The sequence below is a fragment of the Porites lutea genome, chromosome 12, assembly GCF_958299795.1.
Source record: "Porites lutea chromosome 12, jaPorLute2.1, whole genome shotgun sequence".
In the NCBI taxonomy this organism is placed as follows: domain Eukaryota; kingdom Metazoa; phylum Cnidaria; class Anthozoa; order Scleractinia; family Poritidae; genus Porites; species Porites lutea.
Window position 1 is genome coordinate 22242567 of NC_133212.1, and position 20430 is coordinate 22262996.

General features: G+C 40.4%; 2 protein-coding genes across 2 annotated transcripts; both read right to left on the reverse strand.

The window, feature by feature from the left end:
* Positions 1-5: 5 nt before the first annotated feature.
* LOC140953972 (kinesin-like protein KIF2A) lies at positions 6-19572 on the reverse strand. The gene is made up of 28 exons (XM_073403354.1): positions 19433-19572; positions 18522-18616; positions 17102-17203; positions 16920-16974; positions 15982-16080; positions 15351-15417; positions 14907-14999; positions 14466-14514; positions 13708-13762; positions 13356-13411; positions 13091-13149; positions 12938-12985; positions 12140-12230; positions 6742-6805; positions 6218-6309; positions 5805-5870; positions 5215-5291; positions 4921-4995; positions 4761-4825; positions 4267-4355; positions 3672-3737; positions 3476-3520; positions 3337-3404; positions 2660-2813; positions 2313-2417; positions 1712-1787; positions 1038-1100; positions 6-550 (listed from the first exon to the last, which is right to left on the reverse strand). The coding sequence occupies exons 1-28, from the start codon at positions 19488-19490 to the stop codon at positions 471-473; spliced, it is 2112 nt and encodes a 703-aa protein (XP_073259455.1). The 5' UTR covers positions 19491-19572; the 3' UTR covers positions 6-470.
* On the reverse strand, positions 9329-11526 carry LOC140921787 (uncharacterized). Its single transcript, XM_073371787.1, has 2 exons — positions 9704-11526; positions 9329-9435 (listed from the first exon to the last, which is right to left on the reverse strand). Exons 1-2 carry the CDS (start codon positions 11460-11462, stop codon positions 9329-9331), a joined length of 1866 nt encoding a protein of 621 aa, XP_073227888.1. The 5' UTR covers positions 11463-11526.
* Positions 19573-20430: the final 858 nt, after the last annotated feature.

The following is a 20430-nucleotide window of genomic DNA, read 5'->3' on the forward strand; positions in this document are numbered from 1 at the left end:
ATATTTCTTACTATAAGAACAATAAGGAAAACTCTGAATTGTACAAACGTAATGCAAGGGCTATTTTTAGCTTATTTTGTCTTACAAGGCTCTAAAGCAAAAACATTATCAACATATAATAAACCACTCACAATTTACAGCTTTCATACCATTCACCTCTTTGTTCTTACACACAATGTGAAATGCGCCTACTCTAATCGACACAATAAATATACAGCCACAAAAAGGACCAAATTGGTCATAAGATTTTTCCAAAACAACTGTGCTTTGCAGCTGATATTCAACTTAAATATTGCAGTTCCTCTAAATGTATGTTCACCGACTGACCGAAAGCACAAATCGATCCCTTCATGGGATGATGCGTTGACATCGTAAAGAATATTTCCTTCTGCAGACCATTAAGCAACAGGTTCACGGTCTTAGATTGCCCATCAGGAAACACTTGAGCCGTAGATTGTCGAGCGTGCGCATTAATAACCTGGTAATTTTCTTATATTTCGGCTCGCAATTTCTTCTTCTTCCAATTGTTTCTTGAATTTGTTTACTTTGTCTACAAAAGAAAAAGGCAAATAAAAATGTAAAAGGTAATAAAGGAAAAGATAGCTTAGCCAACGACAAAATAAATGACAATAACATGAAAGCAAAGTTATGACTCTAACAAATCAAAAAACGAAACACAACACATCCAAGGCATGAACCATCACAAAACGTAAGCCTAGTCCAATTTCATTCCCAGTGTCCCCTAAGTCGATAAGGCCGTGTAACTGAAGAGAGAGGGGTCCTGGCGACAAGAACGGCCAAGTCTCGGTAAGTCTAGTTTTCCTTTTTGTGCCCGCCTTTCTTTTCACCAATCAAAACACTTCCTAGCCCGCGGGCACACCTCACCCGGGTGGAGAGAAGCGACGACCGGAAATACGGCTTCGTTCACAGGTTAAAGAATTCCCCCTTGAGATCTACCTAAGAGCATAAAGCTCCGTGTTTTACGCAACAACAAGCTAACAAGGAGGCACTGAAAAAGGTTAGCAATACAGTCTTACCTCGAAGCTGGGTGAATTTCTCGATCTTTTGCGCCAGTATTTCGTCTAATCGTCGTACATATTCTGTAAAATTGCACACAGATCACCAATTAAAAAAGAAAAAAAAAAGAGTAATAATAATAGTAACATTGAAAGTATATGATGAACGAACAACACAAAAGACAGAAAAACAACACACAAATCACGAGTATTTACCATTTACACGAAAAAACCGGAAATAACGGATGGGAAATCAAATGGTTCGTGCCATTCCGAAAGGGAAACTTCAGAAAAAATAAGCTGCGATTTGAGGGGATGTAATTTCTCTACACTTTTTAGTTTGTTGAGCTGATTTGCAAATACTTTGTAGCGGGTCGTTCTCCCACAACATCAAATTTTATAGTTTTGTGTTTATGAGCAAGATTTCTACCCGGATGGTTTGTGTAAATGGTAAGCACCCCAAGACCATTGTTAACCCTTTAAACCCTAGTATCAAAATTCAAATTCTCATTTGTTGTCCCTATACGTTTTCAATAGAAGTAGTGGGGAGAATTTGAGAAGTATCAATTAGATTCATCTTGTGTGATCATGTCCTTTATTCTCATGACCACTCTGTTTAATAAAGCATTGATATTACAAGGAGAAATTTGACGCTGATCACTCTTAGGGCTTAAAGGGTTAAGGTAACTAAATACCTTCCATATTGTAATCCACATCTGTGTCTACTCTCTCCATCAGTTTTCTTTCTTCCTGTAATAATGTCTCAGCTTCCTGTATCAAAGATGTGAACAGAGACGAATGTGATGAGCAAGTAAACTTGGAATAGAACCATTAAGGCGTTGAGCAAGTAAACTTGGAATAGAATCCACTCTTTTCACAAATGAAACCCCTTCAACAGTGCTTTCAAATGTCTTTTAGTATTGTACGAAAATACAATCAAGAATTTCTCTTGAATTTAAGATGGGTCGCATTCTTTGGTGTAAAAGCAGAGTTTCCAGTGCACATCTAAAAAGTTTTAAAAACCACTGAGAAAAAAATTGTACCTTTTATTTTTCAGCGTTTATTTAAATGGTGGCAAATCAAATATGTTATCAAACCATTAAAAAAAGGCGCTTAACTCTGCTCAACCACTTCTGTGGTTGACAACGCAAGTACACACTACCTATTATGTATCATTCAAACAGGAGAGCGTTTTACAGTCATGCCTCTGCTCTTTTAAGGCAACTGCCTAAGTATTTTTCCCTATTGACTGATTTGAGGTTGCAATTCAAAAGGCTCCTGAATTAACTGCTTTACCTCAATGTTCTTCCTGTGATCATCCACTAGTTTATCTTCAGCATCCTGCAACTGGGAAACTGCTTCGTGGAACGTGTAAAGTTCTTGGGACTGCTCACCAGAGCCCTGCAGCAGAGACCAAAAAATATAACTGATCAGTTCAAGTCTACAAGCAGGATGGAGCACTAAGCGCTAACCCATAGCTTCTAAAATGAACGATAACTCTTGAAGAAACGGAAAGCTCAAGGGTCGCAAAATTTTACAGTAAGAGCCGATATCCATGCCACCGTGCGTCACGGTAGTCTCTTCATGAAATATCAATGCGTTTGGGAAGGGAAGTTGTGAAGTCACATTAACTGAGTACGTACACTGTGATTACAGAGAAGAGCAAGATCCACATTGTTGATATGTCGGCCACCTGACAGAGAGGACATCTCATCAGGGCTGCTACCATCATCTTCGCTGCCATTAGCTGCAGCTCCTTTCTTCTTGCGGTTACTCTCAGGTCCAAGCTCTTTTACTCTACCGAGACAAAGGAGATAATGCTTCTACTCAGTCTTCTGCCAAACATTCATGGCACCATTAGAAAACAAAGGCATCGCTTTTTACAATTAGGGGCTGCAAAAAGGTATGGCAAGGGGCTGGGCTGGAGCTTTCAAAATGTGGAGGATGAAAAACACATGGCCCATCCCCTCTTTTTGGAAAAGGCTACCACTAACTGAAGGTTAAAAATTACTTGGCCATCCCTACTAGTAACATTTATTTGGTTTACTTTTTTAAAAATCCAGTGAAACCAAATTATATGTATGAAAAATCATATCTCTGGTATAAAATAGGATGAGACACACCCACAAGGATAGCTAAAAATTGCACGTCCCACACCTTGCACAGGGTGCAAAAACTGATGACCCTCCCCCTCGCTGCTCTGACAGACCCTTCCCTGTGCTTTTTGACCAGCTCCTTACGTTGCAGGCCCAGTTTACTCCAAAAGGTGAAGCGACATTAACAAAACAAGATAAATTTTGCAGTCTCGATTGCTACTTACCTGTCGGCATAACGAAGTGTGTTCAGGGTGTGTTCACAACAATTCATTCCCGGCGATATCATGGCGATCTAAAGGCAACGGTACAAAATTATGGAGACTGATCTAAATCTCTAAAGCTTCATCCACAATCGAACCTTACCATACAAGTCTTCGAGTTCTCTCCTATGAATGAGTCTCTGAGAACCTGTGGAGTAAAACAATACCGCAAAGAGTAAATTACCACAAAGCTGCTTACAGAGTGTATGTAAATGCGCCTTTGTTCACCATTTCTGTACATTAGATAACTTATTCTTCCTTGACATAGCAGCTGCCTGGAAGAGTATGAAGTTTCTCACCTGCGTCAGTTTGCTTGCTCTGAAAGGTAAATGTGCTCCCTTTCTTCCAAGAGCTCTGATGCATTCCTGTGAAGATTGAAAATTAACTTACAGACTGTAAAGAGAAGAAGCAATGAACTAAACAACATGGCGGAAGGAGGGAATTCTCGTAGCCTGCGTAGCAGGAGCTTGGAAGTAATGGGCGTAAGAAAGAACAGGCGCGCACGAGGGAGACACGCGAGGCTAGAATTCGCGTTTCATCGCGCGCGAATTCCCCCTTTCCCTTCCCTTTCGAGCACCTCCTGCTCATGCGCTGGCGAAGAAGTTAGAGACCTTTAATTTTTTTTACCTGATACAAAACAAATAGCCCGTGGGAATGGAGTTTGGGGAAATAGAAGCCACACTACTCCACCCCCACGCGATGATATTCCTTTGATTCCACTTTCTTCCGCACGAACAATTTGCCCCCTCCCAAGACTTCACTAACCTCACTGGAACTCGTTGATTGATCTTGTAAAGATGCCTATCCAAAAATAGGCGTGATTATCCTGCATTATCTCTTCCGCTACCGCTTCTCCTTCCCTACGTTTGCTTCTTAAACAAAAATAATACTAACCTTCAAAGCCAGTAAACTCTTGTTTATTTCTGCGCCTTCAAGTCTTGTAACTCGGTCAGCGGTTGAAGTGTCAGCTCCTCTTTCGTTTCCTGTGCGCATGTTAAACAATAGGCGGATTTAGCAAAGACAACGCCACGACTGTGATGGCGTCGCACGCAGAACGTAAAAATACTGGACCAATGGCAGAAAATTGAGCACCGAAAGTCGAGTTCAGTCCTTTCAGCGCGCTTTTACGTCATTTTTGACATTGCGTAGTCTTTGCTAAATCTACCTAATAGTTGAGAGGGAATTCATCAACTATTTTTCCTTAAGTTTTACAGTGGCATATTTTAAGGGCAGAAAAGTTTGAAAGTGATAGTTTTAATACACTTCATTGCTACAGATTGTCACAGTGCAAGGTCTTAGACGTTTACTGTTAACCGACTGGATAAATAATTTTCAACACCACTAAATGCACAGCAAGGAGAAACTAAAAACGTTTGGCACTGACTTACCTGCCAAATCTATTAGTGAGAATTTGCCGTAAAGTTGGCCTCCCCCGCCATCCTTTCTGAATCCCCTAAAAAGAAAGAAACGAAAACGTGGTCAGTGAACGGAACCTTTTCGTTCTCGGAGTTTGCTGAGAAAATTTCAGTTCGGTGTATTCTAACTTACCTCTTTCTCAAGATGATCTGAAATACCGCGTGAGATCTCGACGAATTCTGATTGGCTGATGTCTGCCCAGACGTCCTAAAGGAAAATAACCACACATGATCTACACGTGATTTCATGTCTTTTTAAGCCTACACTTAAATACACACTGATAACGCAAAGATCTGCATGTGAGTGCTGAAAATTGGAAAAAACATGACGGGCGATTTGCGTGTTGAAAAAGCTGCTTATAAACCTTTCTTTATGGTTTGCTAACAAGATGATCGAAGACAACCAAGTGCCGAGGGTGTTGCTTACCTGAGTTTATTACCAAGCTCGATGAGTTTCAATGTATCCTGCACTGAATGCACTATCTTTTCTTCCAAGTCACAGACCTGCCGTGAAAAGTAACGCCAAAAAGAAACAAACAAACAAACAAACATTAACAAAAAACAAAATTGTAAATTCAAGACCCAGGTGAGTAGACTAACATAAAGGAAAAGAATCAGTTCACAGCTCGTTGAGTTTTGCCTTCTCATTTAAATAGTATGTTTCTCTAGATAAGAATCGCCACTCGACACTGCCTCCCTCTACCGAGAATAATGATAAACAGAACAGTGATCTATAACTTTGTCAGGAGTAATCACTTTGGTTTGGATAGCCAAACACTGCGATTGGCTAAGAAACCCGGCCGTGACACTTAAATAAACCAATCAGAAGCATGAAATAAACCATTCGTCAAATGCTTGCAAGCTTTTCCCGCGTTTGAAGCCGCTTACACTATTTAGCCGGGATCTGACGGGTTCATTTGTTTGCCCCCGCAGTGCTGATTGGCCAGATTTCAAAGTTCGACTATCGCTACAATGCTAACATTTAAACCACCCAAGTCATCAATTGCCATTTTTCACCTGGACTTGCTGATTTCCATCCTCCAACACTCTTAGTCTTTTCCTTTTATTGAGTAAATCAAATACCTTAACAAACAGAAAGAAAAAAATGGCCTTTAAAATCAAAACGACGGCAATTGAACTTTTTGTCTTCTTGCAGCCAAGGTCGTCCGCGTTTTCGCTTAAATTGTTCTGTCTCAACGGAGTTAAAATCAGCTTTCAAACAGCCACAATAAAAAAATTAGAGTTTTACACAATGAATACACGCATTCGTTTTCGGTTCTAGAAGGATGCACATTTTTAAAGACATAACAAGACGTACAGTTGCAATTTTCACAGGTACCTAAAATTCCCTGTCCACAATGCCATGAAACCTGATATTCCCAGGCCTTGAAATGCAGCATGTTGAAAATTCTCGAGAACTTTTCACTTACTTTGCTTCCATAAATCTCAAAATAACTGGCAGATATTAGAAGATCCTTGTTTTTATGTTTCGGTGATTTGTTCTGTTTGAAAACATCTTGAGCTGCAAGAAAAAAACGATAACGTTACGGCTCCATGAACACTTCTCATAACACTGTATCACCAACTAGAGAACGCGAGGACTTCCAACTTACAAGGTGAATCGCCTATTTTAAAATGCCACATTTATACACCGTTCCCGCATTCCCGCGATCTTGATAAAGTTTAGGGTAATGCATAGCCTGCGTGGCAGGCCTGCCTCGCAGGCTAGGTAATGCATAACATAAGCGTTGAAGGTTCGTTAACTACATGCGTTATTTCGTTATTTTCGCGTTGGCAAGCACGATGCGAGCGAGGAGCGTCAGATACGCCCGACGGAATAAGGCTGCCCCCGTCGCGTGTGCTTCGAAAAGGAACCATTAGATCCATTTTAGCTGCATGTAATGGTAACTCAAGACATTTTTTTTACTATTGAAAAGGTACATGCGATACCAACCTGATAAGGCATAAATTCCTTTAGTACAATCCTGTTGTTTCCCTGAGAACGTACCACCCATGGTCTGTAAAGCAATAAATACATGATTTCGAAAGTGATTAGGCAAGACATATTTGACTGACAATACAATTAATTTCTCTAAAAGTTGATTTCACTGTCGTGTAATATGCGTAAACGCAAATGTTGAGCGAGGTTCAACTTTTACCTTTACACGCGACCTAACATACATCTCCTTTATTTTATTTACGCCCGCACGCACGTTGAAATTACGCGACAGTGGAAATCCATCCTAAGACGACCACCTTTTAGATCAGCACTAAGGGACTGGTCATTATTCATCGCCTGGCGGGGGATTGGGGGCTAAAGATGTTGGGTCCGAAGAGGTACAGAGACGACAGCATCAACACAACATACTTTAATACGATAGATTCATACAGCTCCTCGAATGACAGCTCCACCGCCGGTCAGCGGTCAGTTAGTACTTCATGTTACTACATCTTCCTTTTTTTTTTTTAAGTTAACTAAATGTCAATAAGGACAACGCAGTTCTCCAGTGTCCTAAAGTGAAACTAATCTTAGCATTGTTCGATAAGTCTGTCCGGTCTTCTTAGAGCTCCTCTAGGTCTAAGGCGTGTCAGCATCGGTTCAGGCTGCAAGGGCTTGTCCACTGCTGGTTGGTCCCCAGGGACAGGTAGTTCTACATAATCTTCTTGGCTGGCTCCAGGAGCTGAGGATACGTCTGGGTTCCTCTCTCTTGTTGGTATCGGCTCATGATTCTCATAGTCTTCATTCTGGGGTGGGACCGGAGAACTTCCCACCAGAACTCTTCTTGTCATCCGGCGGTTTCTTCTCACTCGTCCGTTTTGGGTCTGTATGATTACAGATCTTGGACTCTCGTGTGGCTTAATCACTGTTCCTTCCTCTTTTAAATCGGGGATCCAAATGCGGTCACCGGGTGACAGTTCCTTTCCCTCTACTACTTTGTGTCTATGGTCATAATCGAATTTCATCTTAGCTCGGTACTCCTTCTCTTTCCTTCTGATGTGATCACGGTCTGGGGTCTCTGGCTTTAGCTCCTCCGGGTGACAGGGGACTCTTGTACGAAGTTTCCGACCCATGCTCAATTGTGCTGGAGAGTAACCGTGGTGCAATGGAGTATCTCTGTAATTCAGGAGAGCCAAGTATTCGTCATTACTCTTATTCAAGACCGCCTTCATAGTTTGGACCGCCCTTTCCACTTCACCGTTGGACTGGGGGTATCTTGGAGACGATGTTATGTGTTGAAACTGCCAGTCTGTGGAAAAGTTAGTGAACTCGTGTGAATCAAACTGGGGGCCATTGTCGCTAAATAAGATGTCTGGAATCCCATGTCGACTGAAGATCTTCTTAAGTTGCAGGATAGTCTGGGCAGAGTTTACATTCTTGGACACTTGACTTATCTCTACATCTCTTGAAAAGTAATCTACGGCTAGGAGGTAATGTTTATCCTTGTGCTGAAAGAAGTCTACGCCAACTCTGCTCCACGGTCGTTCTGGAAACTCAGTACCTTTCATTGGCTCAATGCGTTCTCTGCGATATTTCTCGCACATGGCGCAATTCTGCACGACTCTTGTGATGTCTTGGGAGATTCCAGGCCACCACACTGAGGAGGCCGCATTTGCACGTGTTTTGGTAATTCCTTGATGACCATCATGAAGACGCCTTAATACATCTGCCCGCAGCCTCGGAGGAATAATGATTCGTCGTCCTCTCAGGAGCAGGCCGTCGTGGAGGGAGATGTTGCCACGTTCACTCCAGTATTTAGCTATTGGCCCGTGGACTCTTCGTTTCTCTTCAGGCCATCCATTCTGCACATACTGCATCACAGTTTTAAGTGTGTCATCACTCTTCAACTCAGAACGTATCTCATCTAACCGCTGGTCGGAGGCAGGTAGGGTTACCAATACAGCATTCACATAGCACTCGACTTCGTCATGTAGGTCGTTCCATGACTTAGGCTCCTGGGCTTTACCCTCCTGGGGGGATCGAGACAATGAATCAGCTGTGTACAAGAGTTTACCAGGAACATGTGCGATGGCAAAGTCAAATCTCATGAGTCTCATCCTGAAGCGTTGTATGCGTACTGGTAGCTCGTCAATCAGCTTTGTGGAAAACAATGGAATCAATGGCTTGTGATCGGTTTCCACTTTAAATCTCATTCCGATCAAGAATTCAGCCCAGTGTTCAAGTGCCCATGTGATAGCCAAGGCCTCTTTTTCGATCTGGGCATAACGACGCTCTGTCTCGGTCATTGATCTGCTAGCATAAGCCACTGGCCTCATTTCACCGGACGGCTGCTTCTGCACGAGGACCGCACCAAGTCCAAAACTGCTGGCATCAGATGAGACCACGGTCTCCTTCTCTGGATCGTACAGTGCAAGAACTTGGTCGGATGCCATGTCTACTTTCAGCTGTCGGAAGGCTTCTTGTTGGGCTGTGCCCCACACCCACGCGTTCTCCTTCTTGAGCAAGTCTCTTAAGGGTTTCGTCGTCTCAGCCAGATTTGGGCAGAACTTCATAAGGTGGTTGACCAAACCCAGGAAACGTCTCAGGTCTGCAATGTTCTGGGGTTCTGCCATGTCGGTGATGGCTTTGATCTTGGAGGGATCTTTCCTGATTCCATCACTGTCAATGATTTGGCCCAAGTATTGCAACCTGGATTGAGAAAATAAACACTTCTCAAGGTTGAGTGTGAGTTTCCTCTCGACTAGCCTGTCAAGGACTTGCTTAAGTCGTTTGTCATGTTCCGCTTGGTCTTTCCCGATGATTAGAATATCATCCATGCGGCACTTGACCCCTTCTATTCCAGAGAGTTCTTTGTCCATCCTCTTTTGGAAATGTTCTGGGGCTGAGGATATGCCGAAGGGAAGACGCTTGAACATGTAACGGCCGAAGGGCGTGATAAAGGTAGTTAGCTTGGCACTTTCTGGGTTTAGGACTATCTGATGAAACCCTGAGTTGGCATCAAGTTTGGAGAATACTGAGCCTTCTGTTAGGCTTCCCAGGGTCTCTTCAACTGTTGGCATTTGATAGACTTCTCGGCGGACCGCTTGGTTAAGCCTGGTAAGATCAACACATATCCGCACCCTGCCATCGGCCTTTGGCACTACCACAATCGGTGAACACCATTCTGTCGGCTCATCCACTGGTTCAGTAACGTCCAGTTGTTCCATACGCTTGATCTCCTCTTGCACTTGCTTCATTAGTGGCAGTGGTACTCGCCTGGGAGTGGTCAAACAAAAGGGTGTGGCCCCTTCCTTCAATTGAATTGTATGCTCACCCTCCAATTTGCCAAGGCCTTGAAAAAGTGATGGGTACTGCTTGACAATGTCCTCCTTGGTCCCTGAGTGGAGTGGATGGCTATCAGGCATTTGATGGACAGCTTTAACACTGTATGTCCCAGGGATTTCATGGATAAGACCAAGACTTCGGATGGCGGGTATCCCCAGAAGCAACTTGGATGCCCCACTGACTACGTACACTCGTTCTTTAATGACTGTTTCGTCTTGTTGGAGGTTCATGACTGCACATCCAAGGGTCTTTAAAGGAACATCCCCTGCTCCGACAAGTTCTCTGTCAGATTTTGAAAGTGTTCCATATGAAGACTTGTAGATGTGCTCAGGCATCACAGACACTTGTGCTCCTGTGTCGATGCACCATGCCAGCGTCTCTTGGTCTTGAATCTTGAGGTTGACATGCCATCCAGGGTCGGACCTACTGGTTTGAGAGTTTATTGCTGGTTCGGCCTTGGAGGTGTTTGGACTAGTGGGTGTATAAACCCCTCCCACAAATGTGAGGCTAAAGTTATCCTCGGTTTCAAGAACTTCGTTGACCGTCCTTGGAGGTACACTCTTGCATATGATAGGGAAATGTCCCATTTTGTTGCACTTGCTGCATCGTGTATCTGCCGCTGGGCAGTTCTTCTTGCCAGGGGGGTGTCGGCGGTTGCAATACCCACAGTTCCGGCCACTTGTTTGGAAGGGCTTCCTCTTGAAGTCTCGCTGGTTCCTTTGCTCTGTATCTTGACCAGCATGAGGGTCTTGCCTGTTCCCTCGCGGTGTGACGCTCTCAATCTCTGCGGTTTTTGATTCGTGTAACTCACGTTTTGTTGCTTCCTTCAAAGACAGGATTTTCACTGCCTTTTCGAGTGAAAGGGCTGCTCCCTCGTCATAGAGTTTTAGCTTGTAATTGTCTTCCTTGCAGGAAAAGGTAAGTTTGTCTCTAACTGCTTGCTCATAGAAATCGGCTGGGAACTTGCACTCGGCGGCTCTTTCCTTGACAGTCACCACCCACGAATCAAAGGTCTGTGTGGGCTCTCGTTTAAGGTGAAGCCAAAATTTCTCTCGCAGCATGAGTTGAGGGTCCCGTTTTTGAAAGTATTCATCAAACTTTGCCACAACGGTCGCGTAGTTGTCGGAGTCTTCGGCTGGAAGTTTCTCTTCTCCTCCCGCGGGGTCGTCACGCTCAGGTAGGTAGGTGAAATTCGAGTAAATTTCCAAACACGGCTCGCCGATGTGGTTTAATAGCAGCCCCACTTTCATTTCATCGGGTTTCTTTGAAGCTCCAATTGCCTTGAGGTAAATTTCGAATTTTTGTTTCCATTTTCCCCACGAGTGAGCAGGATTTCCCATCGAAATTTCCAGCGGTTCCGGTGGTTTGGCGAATGGCATGCTTTCCGCCATCTTGTTTTGAACCACGTGCGTAGGATCCGCGTGAAGTTTGACCGGTCAATTCGTCTCAGTATTTGATCCGTTTCTCCGATTAGTTTGATCTCCGCAACTGTAGGCTAGTAGGAAGGTCACGCTTCTGACACCATGTTGGGTCCGAAGAGGTACAGAGACGACAGCATCAACACAACATACTTTAATACGATAGATTCATACAGCTCCTCGAATGACAGCTCCACCGCCGGTCAGCGGTCAGTTAGTACTTCATGTTACTACAAAAGAAGGTGAGATTTAGCAGATCCCCCCTTTGAACGTTACTTCACTGAAGTGATCCCCCCTAATAACTTTTGATGACTTTCATGATCCCCCAAGTCTTTACTTTCAAAGAAAATTTGAGTGCCTCCCTCTGAATCGTTCCAAAGTTTTCAGCAATCCTTCCTTTTGGGTTCTCAGTTAAGACTGATCCCCCCTTTTGTTCTCCTAAAAATCAAGCGATCCCCCCTAAAATCCTCTGCCTTCCCCACCCCCAGGCGACAAATAATGACCGGACGCTAATTAATAAAGTGTCAAATAAGAGGAGTAAAGAAAGCCAGGGACAGACTCTAGGTGTCCGTTTTGCTGAGGTGTCCAGAGAAAGGCGACTGTAGTGGATTTTTTTAATTAGCGAAAGAAAGGGGAAAAAGTCAACTTACATGCGTTTTACCACTTCCAGTCTGGCCATAAGCAAAGCAAGTTGCCATTCCTTGGTTGAAGATCGTGTCAACAAGAGGCTTAGCAGTGTATCTGAAAAAAACAAAATGCAGTGTGTTTGATTTCACTGTTTTCCTCTTACATAAAAAATGCAAATTCTCACTTTATGAGTCCATGTTTCTTGCAGAGCGTAGTTTGGAGAGGCTGTCTTATGAATGTTAACCGTCGTTATCCTTATGTACAGTAAATGGAGTGTACGAAAGTGCGGAAATCCTTCTGCCCTTGGCAATGCGCCTACCCCCTGGGGAGGAAACGTATTATTTTCGGGAACCAAGTGGGCGTGGAATCACCACCCAGAAAGAAGAGGATAGGCGGAGGGAAAAGAGACAACGAGGGACTACAGACTGTGGCCAGCATTGGACATGTGCTTTGCATTGATCTCTCTTCCCACCGCGTGTCACCTTCCTTGCGGGTTGTAATTTTTACGCCCCCCCCCTGGGCGTGGTCTCTTGTTTTCCTCCCTCATTTAATGAGACATTTTTCCGATGTTTGTCATGATGAACGCATTCAGCACTGCACGCAATTTTGCCACTTGGAGAGCAATTTATTATATTTCATCCATTCATAATTATTTCAAATTTTTGCTCACCGCAACTCATCTGTTGTTATAGATCTTCTCATATCTACGTTTGTACATCACAAACGAGAAACTTGAAAATCATGAACAGCTAATGCCTCTGGGAACACACCAAAGTCTTAATGAACTGATCAGCAGATTAAGAAGCAGTGAAAAAGCTTACCTGTACACCAATTCATTATTTGCATTTTCGTCAAAAGCATAATCAAACCTAAGACAAAATCAAAGGCAAATTCTGTCAAGGAGAGCTACAGTGTCACAAATGACCTGTTACTAATAATTAACAAGTTGCATTTAACAAAGACTTCTCACTTACCAAAATTTGTGATTTTCTAGGTATTTTGTGAGGTCCACTTTCTGCTTGGGTTCATGGACCTGAAATACCAAACAATTTAAAATTCAATAAATATTTCCAAATCAATGTTGCATTATAGTGAAACCAGATCAAGTTGTACAGGCATTTCTACAGGTTTTACAGAACTTGAATATGTTTATTTTGATATGAATCATTTTTTAACCAATTTTTCAACAAAGCATTGTCACCATATTATAAACTCACTGTCACTACATAGAAAACTTACCACACAGTAATCACCACTTGGTACTATGATAACATCAATTTCCTTTTTGTTAAGTTCTATAGGAAATGCAATTGAAGTTAACCAGTTAATTACATGAATGTACATGACATGAATGAAAAAACACACAGTTTCTAACTTAAATACCAAATACATGTATATGCTGTAGCAATTAAAGCCAGTTTAATTTACTCTATTTTTGCAGTACATTATTTTTGTAAATCGAGATGCTAATTAAACTTGGCATATTAATTTGTCACTTGGAAGGGCAACCTTAAACACCAGAAAATACTGTCAATTCAGGTGTATAAATTAGCAAATTATTGCTATGAATATGTAAGATTTGTGCAAGTACCTTTTTTAGAGAGAGGTCGTTTGCGGACACAAACACAGATTTGGTGGTCTATAACCTGTTAAGTGAAGAAAAAAAATTCCACAGTTAATATTACATGTTATTGACATGCTCAAAGAAATATGATTTAAAATATTACCCTTGAATATCCCGCTTCTTCACACGTTTTAATAAAAATCCTATGATCCATAATTTATTGAACCAATGCAAGGCAAAATGTATTTGTTAAAATGTATTTACAAGTATTTGTTAATGACTGAGTGACATTTTTGAAGTATGGTTGTTAATGGGTTGTTAGGGAAACTGCTGTTTTCAAATGAGCTACTGGCGCTCTCATTTATGTTAGTTTACAGTTGAATTATATCTCATCTCTCTGAATAATTGGCATGACAGTGTACTGTCCTGCAAGAATAATGCCACTTGATTATCTGTTATTAGTAATAATTTCATAATTATTTCTTTTTCTATTCATTCTTATTTTACATACCTTTTGCAATACTGTAAATAATTATTATAGTCATGAAAATAAAGGTTGATGTTGAACACTGGAGAAAAACCTCTCAGAGCAAGGGAGAGAACCAACAACAAACTCAACCCACATACGGCGTCGACGCTGGGATTTGAATCCGGGCCACATTGGTGGGAGGCGAGTACTCTCACCACTGCGCCACCCTTGCTCCCCAAATAATAATGTACTGTAATAATTATATAATAATTTATTATAAGGAATAATACATGTGACAAAATTATTGTATACTTACTGGGTCTGACATTGTCAGTCCTTTGATATCTAACTCTGCTTGGTATTCTCTGAGAAAAATGATTTTTAAAAACAGTTAATAGCAATGACGTTCCTTTAAAATGAAAGGCTGTTCTCTAGCGGCACCCGGTGACCCCTGGTGCCTAACTTTTGCTCTTGGACAAACTGAAAATCTTACTTTTTTCATACAAATCATAATAAGCATATTATGCTGGGCACCCCAGATTTTACAGGTTCAGAGCACTGGTCTCCCTTCAATTATTTTTCTTACAGCACAGCCTTGAAAAATGACTCTTAATTTTTTTCATCTTCACTCATTTTGCATATCTGGGTATTACCATATATGTATGTTATTATTAAACAATATTGCAAACATAAAAATAACCATTAGATGTGCTCTTATTGAATTTGTCTCATGTGATGGTATCATGACATATCACACCTTATCATTTGTAAAAACTCCCAGTTGGAATTTCCAGGATCCACCTCTTGCTGTAGGCGAAGCTTCATTTCTCGCTGTTCTTGCTGTTGAGCTCTGGAAATTACAAAGGTAGAATGAACTCACAAATAAACTCTCTTTTTAGTTGCACACTCTGATGTAAAACAAGAAGAGCAAAACCTGGGTAGGCCCCTTTATCAGTGGGTTCATGTTTCACGTAGTTCGTAAACTGTCAGACCCAATAACTAAAACCTTATGTACCAGGGATCTGATGTCTTGCAAAGATTAGTGCAATAGACGAGTTTAACATTCAATTTTCGACAAGAAATAATAAAAAAAGCCTTTCAAAATGTTCAGATTGTGTCTCTATGGTAACAACCAAATTTACACACTCAGGAATTTGGCCTGGGTGTCGTTGCTTGCAAATCCAAGATTTATTTCATTTACCTTCTTTCCTCTCTATTCTTTTTTAAACGCTCAATCTCCTTGACACAGTTGGACCTTCTCCTATTTACTGTAGGAGGGACCAAAAAAAAACAATGTTAAGGGTACCAAAATGAAAAATTGTTGTCAGTGATAGATGAACATGATTTATTTCATATACATCTATCACATTCATCTCTTTCACGGGAACATATATGAACATAATTGACCAACTCCCAACATCAGTGGCTTCATAGCTCAGTTGGTTAAAGTATCGCACCAGTATCGTGAGGTCAGGGGTTCAAACCCCATTGAAGACCTGACTTTTTTTCAGGCTTCTTATGCAGTTGCATAAATTGGGTTCACAACTGTAAAGATGATTCTTTATTCCATGAAAAATTATTGGTAAATACAATTTATTTCAATATTAATTTTTTAATGCAAAATAGGTTAATTATAGCTGGTTTTACTCCCAAGAACAGACTGAGGCAACTGAAGCTGAGAGTTTTTCAACCCATAAATAAAAGTGAATTAACACACCAATTTAACTTCTCCATAATAAAAGAATGGATTATGGCTTTAAAAGAAAGAAAGAGAGTGCTCAGATTTTATTTTAGCAACAGTGATCATCAAAAAATACAAACAGTCACTTTACCTGCATTGGAGCTTGGATTATCTTTTTGTGGAATCTCTATCTGTGAGCCTCCATCATCTTCATTTGCAAGATTCAGAGCCATTGGACGCTCAACTTTCCCTGCAAAGCCGATAAGATATCTTCACATTGTGGTTACATAAATAGCAATACTTAAGCCCCACCGAGGGTTACTGGCAATTCAGAGAACTTGGTATGGAGATCTTTAAGGCCATTTTTTTAAAGGAAAGTATAAAAATATTTAACAGCAGAAAAAGAAATAATTTTCAAAGGGGTGAAGGCCACTCAAATCAACAAACCCCAGCTCTGTGGGGGTGCAGCTCTGTGCATGGACAATTCATGGTACAACTCTATGTGGACAAAACCAACAATAACCTTTAGCCGCTGAATAAAATTGCCAACGACTCATTTGTACAGGGTTAGCCTCGGCCTAAAGTAAAATATTCATAAATAAGGGGGAGAAGGTGCCTGAATTTGAGTTTAAAACAATAGACACAGTTGTACACAGGTCTTTGTCAGACTGGAATTAGTGAACATATTTATCTGAGGTTGAGGCTAACCACGCATAAACGAGTCTTCAGTGCCTCTATTCAGCAGCCACAGCAAATTCAAAACTGGAGTATTGCTTGTAAACAAATTAAATGCAATGAATTTTTAAGATGACAGAAGGGTAATGCATTGAAGTTTCCAAAAGGCTAAGAGATGGGTTTGACAGGAAAAAAATAGTTGGAGGAGAACACAAAGTTACTCAATAGAAGAATCCTGATTTCATAAACCCTTGGTTCCTTGAAGCTCTCAATGCTTCAAACCAAAAAACCCAACTTTAACACATGATTTCTCAAACCTCCTAACAATCTGAATCAATTTTGAAATATCAAGATTTCAGATGAGAATTCATGTATTGGATCGGGACAATATGATTAAATAAACAATCTTTAGACCTGAAGGTGTGTAAGCTTTTGGAGAAGACACTGAGTGACTTTCATTCCTTGCATTCTGCAAAATCAAGTAAGAAACATTTTAACATTAAATTGATACAGGCTGCACTGATAAGTGCCGGGGACAATTCTAGTCACCATTAATTTATGACATTTGAACAAGGCAGTTGTTTACAATCACATACTTTGTTGACTGGTGTTGAAGAAATTCTTTTGTTTGTTGGTTTTGAGGGCTTTGGTTGAACAACAAGGGTGGGATTCAAGGCAAAAATCTGGTCAACTTCAATCTGCAATGAAAGAAGAGATGCATAAAATAATTTTATGATTTTATAACTATCATCCCTAACGAACACAATAATGAGCATTAACTAGAGACCTTGATCAGGACTCAGGTGAGAATGGCTGAATGTTGTCAGAGTTACAGTAATAATATAAGTTCCTCCTTTTCACTGAAGTTCATTATGTGCTGATCACAGATGAAATCCCAAATGAGCAGGAATGTATAGTGTGGCTTATAAATAATTATTTTTTAAAAATGTATGCATTGGAAAACAGTGTGGAGAAAATATAAGCAGGTATGAGCTGAACAAAACGTTTACTGCTATCCAGTGGGTGGACCATTTAAGAGAGATAACTTAAAGTCATAACACACATTAGGAAGTCAAATTAAATTTAGGTAACTTGTGGGAATTATTCTAGAGATCTAGTGGATTTTTTGACAACAATTTATCTGACTACATTTTTGACTACATTTTCTCATAAGTCCTTTTTTTTTGGCATTTGATTGAACATTATAAGGTAGCACAATTAAGAAAGAATATTAATAATGACACAGTAATTTTTTTCTATTTCCAAGCAAATATTAATAAACTAATTGCAACCACATGAGAAAGATTAAAAAAAAAAAATACTTGCCCCAGGCTAAAACTGTCTGTTCAAAACATAATATTTAAACATTAAAACAGCAAGTTTTTAAATTCAACCACTTGAGACAACATTGCAAGAATGTATGAGTTTTCGTGATACCTTTAACATTTCTTTTGTGTAATAAAAATATATAGAAAAATATTTCTTCTGACTGAGAGTGTGTTGTGTCATATTTATTTACAGTGAAGACCAGTGAAGCATAATACCACTAATGAAATAATGAGACAATTATTGTCTCATTAATCATTGACATGTGAGAATATTGTGATCCTAAAGATCACATAAATACAGAAAGACTTTTCACAGGTTCTGAGCATAAAAATAAGCAAAGAACTTGATTGGTTGCAGCCAGCATGCATGTGGGTGAGACAATTTTCAATAAATTATTTGGGCCAAAAAGTCTTTTTTTTTTTCAGGAGTTACACTTTGGGGGTGGGCTTTTTTTGTGCATTGAAGGAACTAATTCTGTGATTAATACAGGATCTCCACAAAAAAACAGAACTAAAAAAAATTGGTGGCACAGGTTACGTTAGCAGCTTAGTGTGTTGTAATTTTATGTTAAAGATATTGTTCAGACTGCTTTTAACATGTTGCAGTTTGCTTTTTGGTGATTGTAAATCAGCTCATCCACAACACAATGAAACTGCCATAAAAATAACTCAACAATCTAAATCTTACCTCCTTCCCTTTTGTTTCCCCATTTTCATACCATTCTACAGTCACACTTTTTGTGTCCAAGTTGATGCCACTTATCATTGAGGAGTGAATGCGTCCTAGAGTAAAAATAATAATAAAATTCAGTCAGACAAAGGAAATATTCAGCTATGATCTTAGGAAGATAAAGGGGCCTGAGTGCTCAAAGGATACTGTCAGTGCTTGATAGCCTTGGTATAAGTATTTTTGTACCAGAGAATAATATTGTTATTACTGTTAAGCAAATGGTTTTTTTTTTTAAGAAATTGGGTGTCAATAAATCATATAAGTTACCAGCTGAATGTAATTTTTTTTAGCATATTTTCTTTCAATATACCAGTTTTTCTTTTTTAACAAATAATAAATTGTTCTTGGGACTACAGATTTCTTGATTTGTGCTGGTACTGGTGAATATAGATTGAAGAACTACAGATTTACGCCGAGGAGATAAATAACTGCAAACTTTTTATTTATCGTGTTGAGACATTCCTTATTATGAAGAATTAATGTATGAGTATCTATGTTAGAGCTTTGTAGATAAGAATCTTCCACATGATCTGATTGATGAAACCTACTTAAAACGCATAATTCTTAGACCGATTTTCCCCCTGAAAAAAGGAAAGCGTCGTTACTAAGGCGAGGAGGTAAAGACATGAGATGTTTACACTTTGTATCACTGAAATACACAGGCAAACAACCTTCAAATTATGTTAACGCGCCGGGTAATTTACTCGCCATTAACAAACAGCATCCCTGAAAAAATCGACACCGCACTACGAAAAAGTTATTACACTATATTTTATGAAAACAAAAAGTAGGTTGGTCGTCGATTTTACTGAGCCCTAAGAAAAAAAAGGTTTTTGTTGTTCTTGTGTTGTAAATTGAACTTCACCTACCATCGGTACGCTGTATGTCAACTTTGATCCCAACCACAAGTTTACTGTATTTGTCCATGGAGACAGTTCTGTTCAATCGTATATACGAATGTGATCTTCTGATCTAAAGCCGTTGCGCTCTTCATTCGCTTGTAAATTCGGATTTTCCGCTCCAAATCACTCCTTTGCAGATTCAGTGTTGGAAATTTTACTAAACGAGCCAGCACATGTCCAGCGTTACTTCAATGGGTACATACAGTAAGTACTTTGTGTACGGCGGAGCGTATTATGTCTGGGTTAAATGAAAGGACACTGGATATAATTTTTTTTTCGGGGGTTTGGGGGAGCGGGGGGGTGGGGGGGGGGGGGACTGCAGTCGAAGGTTGGATACTTCTTAAAGAGATGATGTTGTACTTTGGGCAGCCAGCAAGAGCCATAATGAGTCTTGGCAGCCAGTCAATTTGACGCTTCGTATGCTAGTCAACATACACTCTCTAATCTAAAAATGATCATAATCTGATAGTAACTTTAGATCACTTTTGAAAATACATGTTGACTAGCATACGAAGCGTCAAATTTAGAAAAAATGCGATCAAAGTTCACGATGTTTATCACCGCTGTTTGTGTTTTATTTTTAGTATAACTTCGATGGCCCAAGAACAAAAGTCTTAATATTTTTCAAAGGCAATTTTTGAGGGGCTTATAGTCGGAGGGACTTATGTACGGAGGGAAATTTGCGTTTCAAAATCGATTGGGCTAGCTTTTAATAGGAAGGAAACTTACCGTTTTTGCCTTGTTTTACTTTGTATTGGAGGCAAATTCCAAGTACAAGCCTCCCGGGGGGCTTATATTCGGAGGGGCGATTTGACGGAGGATTTTTTGCGTTACGATATTGTGCCAGTTTTGTTGACAGTGCTATTTCTGATCTGCTTCTTGCGGGTTCTGTTATCGAAGTTTTTACGCCTCCGGGCTTATATTTGGAGGGGCTTATAAATGGAATGGCTTATTTTCGGGATTTT

Excerpts from the sequence above, each read along its gene's own strand:
- LOC140921787 (XM_073371787.1), bottom strand. The coding sequence starts at position 11,462 with ATGGCGGAAAGCATGCCATTCGCCAAACCACCGGAACCGCTGGAAATT. Across the intron at positions 9,436-9,703 it reads GATAGTCCTAAACCCAGAAA|GTTGCAATACTTGGGCCAAA; the intron begins GTGCCAAGCTAA and ends TTCTCAATCCAG.
- LOC140953972 (XM_073403354.1), bottom strand. The coding sequence starts at position 19,490 with ATGGACAAATACAGTAAACTTGTGGTTGGGATCAAAGTTGACATACAG. Across the intron at positions 12,986-13,090 it reads CTAGAAAATCACAAATTTTG|GTTTGATTATGCTTTTGACG; the intron begins GTAAGTGAGAAG and ends ATTTTGTCTTAG. Across the intron at positions 3,521-3,671 it reads GAGCAAGCAAACTGACGCAG|GTTCTCAGAGACTCATTCAT; the intron begins GTGAGAAACTTC and ends TTTACTCCACAG.